Below are 5,121 nucleotides of genomic sequence, written 5' to 3'. Positions count from 1 at the left end.
TCTCCGTCTTCTTCTTTGAAGCCAGGAGTAGAGGATCAGTATAAACCAAGAAAGGGAGTATGGGGAGAAAGTTAAAAATTGGGAGTATTCCCTGTGTTTCAGGAACATGCAGTTTGGAAGGGGTGGCTCTTTATATTCAGGTGGGGAGAGAGGCTGAGGCATCAACTGTGTGATACAGGTTTCAAGCCAGGGTAGCCTAGCAGCTTGAATGTCCGACTAGACCTGGGGGCGTTCAGCCATGAAACTCTCTAGGTATCCTTGGGCCAATAATTCTCAGTCTGACCTATCTCACAGGGTTGTTAAGGACAAAACAGCAGAGGAGAAAACCACGTAAACTACTCCGTCTTCCTTGGAGGAAAGGCTGGGTAAAAATGTGATATGTTGATAGATCCAGTGTTGCTTTTGATTAGGGGAGTGATCTTTCCACCCTCCTGACTGAAGGGGGAACAAAAGCAAAGGTGAAACTACTGGACCCTCCCAGACGAAAAGGCGACAAGAAGGGCGGGCGGCATGTAATCTGGCTGTTTCTCTGTGCTTCTGTTTACAGCTACGTGTTGTATTTTCCACAGCTGTAATTTTGAGGCCATTCTGGTTGCAGGTTTTTCTGGTTAACATGGTGGTTTCCTGAAGCCCTAATATGGCGGCGATGAGTGAGCCTTGAGCGTGGGGAGGCAGGAACATTATTAAGCCGGTGACTGATTCACCAGAAGCTGCACTGTAGCCTTGCGGCGTCCGTAAATACACAGGGAGGCAGTCATGGGTAGACTTCAGACATGCAGTTAACACCAGTGTCACTGCACCACCTCCAGACATTTGGCAGTCTTCTGAAGCGAAGGAGGGCTGATGCTGAGCCTCAGAGCCCAAATGCACCTTACGCTTGCTGTGCGGAAAGTGGCCCTGTGTAGCCAAGCTCTGCCTGTTGAGAATTCTGCAGATTCCCTTGGTGAGAGGCTGAAAAGCTGGAGAGGGCTGTAGGCAAACGCACAGACAAAGAAGACCTGCGTGCAGCTTTTCTCCCTCTGTTGTTTATCTTTGCCTGGAAGCTGATTGTTCCCCCCTAGGACTTGGGAGGAGGAGCAACAGCAGGGAAAACTATCCACCGAGCAGAGAAGTAAGCACAGATAAATAGCAGAGGGAGAAAGCCGGCTGGTGCTTTTTGCTTTCCTACGTCTTTCCCTTTCTACAGCCACCTTCAGTTTTCTCTTGGGGAGGGTTTCAGGATTCCCAACAGGCAGCAGCTACTATACTTTTCTCCTTTTCTCATGGACAGTGTAACTCATAACCAGACTGTAACTCCATGGTCACTCACAACTTCTCCCCTGCCTGCAGCTGTAGAGTTGTAATTACCTTTTGTTTATTAAATACAGATCTTTTCTAGAAGGTATTTTCATAATTCAGTTAAACGTCCACTAGAGTTCTCTGAAGAAGTGACTCACGAAAGCTCATCCCCTGCCACAAGTTTTGTTAGTCTTTAGGGTGCTAGTGGATGTTTACTCTTTTCTGCTGCTACAGGCAGACTAACATGGCTACCCATCTTGATCTATCACCAGAGTTCAGGTCTTTTGTTTGAAAATAAAAAAGCAGCTTCTGTCTTTCTCTTCCTATTTTAAAAAAAAAGTTTTAAAATGAGATGGGCAGGAAAACTTGGTGAGCATCTTTAAGGTGTCTGTTGATGAAAGGAATCTGCCTGAGCCAATTGCTTATGTATAACTGGTAGGGCTGCCAGCCTCCCGGTGTTAACTGGAGATCTCCCACTAGTACAACTGATCTCCAAGTGACAGACATCAGTCTGCTTGGGGAAAATGGATGTTTTGGAAGTTGGACTCTGTGGCATTGTGCCCCAAACCCTGCCCTAACCCTCAAAATCTCCAGGTGTTTCCCAACCCAGAGTTGGCATCCCTGATAACCAGGGAAGCATGGTGAGGGTGCTCCCTTGGTCTTGGGCAGCATTCAACTGAACCCTGGCTGTTGTACTGCATGGGGGGGGGATGTCGGTGGGGCTCAGTACCTCTTGGCGTAATCCTGTGCAGAAAAAGAAACCTCTGTTAAGTGTCATGCTCAAAACGTTTCATGCTCCAGTTGCTGGGCTTCGGAATGTCTGCATAAATATTAATTGGAGCCTTTAAAAAATTATTTGCAGGTGTTTGGGAATGCGCCTCCAAGTACGATGATAGAAAAGTTTTCAGATCTCCTTCAGTTTACAACACAAGTGTCAAGATTAATGGTGACTGAAATTCGGCGGAGGGCCTCTAACAAGTCAACAGGTAAATGCATGAATTAAGAGTTGCTCTTTGGCATTTGGTAGCTTAATTTTGGCAATAAACAGCACCTTTGGGGATGATTCAAGGGGGTTCTGTCACCACTGTACTTTGAAAAGTCAGTATTGCAAGCTATTGTTGTTGGGTTTGAAGAAGGCTGCAATTAAAACTGAAATAAAATATTATTTTTTCCCTGTGCTCTTTTCCTGTTGCCAGATTTAAAATTTCTTGATGGCTAAAAATGTCCTAAGCCTGGTGTAGACTCTGTTCACATGTCATGAACAAATGGCAGTATCTTCGTTATATAGGCACAAGCCTGGCTTTTTGTGTTCTTGTGTCTGCCCCCTCTCCTCATAGGCAGAGAATAACTGAAGGCTTTCTGTTTTCAAAAGCCTTCAGTGTAACTCTAGTTTGTGACATCAGAATGAGGCCACCAGGCCAAACAGGAGTTTGTTTCTTCCTCATAAACTAGAATAATGCAGGATTAAACTATGGCTTAGATCCCGGTTTGTGGGGGAGAAGCACTTTGCTCTTTGTACAAAGCTTGTCTTCAAGTGGCAGTTTGTCTTTTGCATCTAGAAAGTCTTCAGTGATATTCTGCATGGGGATGCTCCATGGGTGTGCAAGGGTGCCAGCAAACCAGGTTTGTGTCCATCACAAACCAACCTCTACCTGTTTATGAATTCTGAATGCGGCTGTAAACTACTATTTTCATGGAAGAATTCATAGATGTTGATGGCTGGTGCACACCTCGCCTGTCTCTCCAGTGGGAACCCAAAGATTTATAATGATAAAGATGCTGAGCGATAGCTCAGGAGACAATAGATTCCCAAAATGGATTTTATTTGCAAGGTTATATGTTAAGGTGTAATTTGGCCATGTTAACCGTTTGCCAACAAGTTCAATAAACTTATTATGCTGACCACAGCTGTACCGAAATGGTTGTGTGAATACAGTGTTATTGAGGACTGGAGCCAGGAGAAGCCTGGGAGGGAAAAACAGCCCTGGAAAGCCCCCCTCCCCAGGATGGAGGGAGAAAGGGACAAGTCAGCCTTGGCCACACTCCTCTGGTGGGGGACGGAGGATAAAGCAGCCTACCCAACCAGCTGGGCATCTCCTTCCCTGGGCTGTGCTGGGCTCGGGCAGACCAGGCTGTGCCTCCCCTTGCTACTGGCCTGGCCTGGCCCTGGTGTTGGTGGGAGAGGCCCATTGGCCCACCAGGAGATATCCAGGAGCAAATGATGGCCAGTCCATCCCTGGCTGGAACCCAGATTAACTATGCTAGCTGTACAAATTAAATCGACTTCTCGTGAGCATCCGGAATCTCTCTTGCCTGAATGAATGGTTTATTTACTTGGTGTCTAGATTTTACACTTGGGGTTTCAGGCTCACTTATCCACAGGCAATAAGGCATGCAAATAGAATGGTAATAACTTTTTCCTTTTCAAATAAGGCAGTGAGTTAATTTCAAACAACTATAATAAAGTGTAGGCGATGTTGTATATACTGTAACTCATAAAAGTAAATCTTTCATTGAGACATCACAGAGCCAGCTTGCTATTTAAAACCCCTGCTTCGCAGTAAGAAGAGATTATCATCATTTAAATAATAAAAGGGTGATCATTTATAGGTTTTGAAATAGAATGGCTTATTTTAATGGCATATGAACCAGAAACTTTTTTTTCGTATTTAGAAGAGTTGACTATGTGACTGCAACTTACCTTAAGTTTGTGACTTTGGAGTTAAGGTCTTTTTTTAAATGGATTGAAATGACATTTCCTTACTATCTGCTGACTTTTAATTACTAATATTTGCCAGAAAAATATTATGTGAAATGTTATCTGTGGCATTTGAAAAATTTACCAGCTGAGAAGTCAAGAGGCGTATGATTTGCTTATATTTTAAAAGTTCAGAATGAATTACTGGAATGGTGTGGAAGCTGAATGTTCAGCTGGTTCGCTACACTCTTAAAAGTCTCTTTGAATTACTTTTTTATGTGCACATCTAAAAATGGGAACTATAAACACATATGCCATAAGGCATGCAATTTTGAGAGCTGTGATAGACTGTGGCTGCCACTGAGTGTATATTGTGTGCCAAAGCAGAGCTTGCCTCAGCATACTGGGCAATTTTCTCAGTGGAGAGTGGTAAGCAGTGGGGTACCGCATGGCTCAGTACTCAGTCCGATGCTTTTTAACTTGTTTATTAATGATTTGGAGTTGGGAGTAAGCAGTGAAGTGGCTAAATTTGCAGATGACACAAAGATGACACTGAGTGCTGTTGCTGCCTTGATTGAGTCACTCTATCTCATGTTGGGTCTTCTTCTTTTCCTGCTGCCTTTGGCTTTCCCCAGCATGATTGTCTTTTCCAGTGACTCTTGTCTTCTCATCATGTGACCAAAGTACGATAGCCTCAGTTTAGTCATTCCAGCTTCTAGGGAGAGTTCAGGCTTGATTTGATCTAGAACCCACTCATTTGTCTTTCAAACATCATGGCACTCTTTAAACACTAACAAGAGTTTATTCTGGAAAGTGAGCTCTGACTCACCAAAAGCTAGTGCTGGTAGGTATCTGAAGAAGTGAGCAGTGACTCACCATAGCTCATCCCCTGCCACAAATTTTGCTAGTCTTTAAAGCGCTACTGGACTCTTGCTCTTTTCTGTTGCTAAAGACAGACTAACAGGGCGACCCATCTTGATCTTGGAATAAACTGCATCAGTCTTGAAGGTGCCACTGTGGAAAGCAGACACAAGAAGTGACCGGAAGCACCACCAGCTCATTCATTTTTCTCCTCAGGACCAGGTGGCAGAGAAAGAGTACTCCCCTCAGCCGTGATGAAGGGCTTTTGGGGTGTTTGTGTGGGG

General features: G+C 44.5%; 1 protein-coding gene across 1 annotated transcript in view; it reads left to right on the top strand.

Moving 5' to 3' along the window:
- The window catches only part of LOC107105629 (WD repeat and FYVE domain-containing protein 3-like), a gene marked incomplete at its 3' end in the record, with an annotated part of 114,152 nt that overhangs the window by 8,650 nt on the left and 100,381 nt on the right, over nt 1-5,121 (top strand). Inside the window, 1 exon segment of the mRNA XM_015405632.1 lies at nt 2,141-2,264. Within this exon segment, the coding sequence (XP_015261118.1) occupies nt 2,141-2,264 (124 nt within the window).

This window comes from Gekko japonicus, unplaced genomic scaffold (genome assembly GCF_001447785.1).
Source record: "Gekko japonicus isolate JY-2015 unplaced genomic scaffold, Gekko_japonicus_V1.1 scaffold1127, whole genome shotgun sequence".
Lineage (NCBI taxonomy): Eukaryota > Metazoa > Chordata > Lepidosauria > Squamata > Gekkonidae > Gekko > Gekko japonicus.
This window is presented reverse-complemented; position numbering and strand designations above follow the sequence as displayed.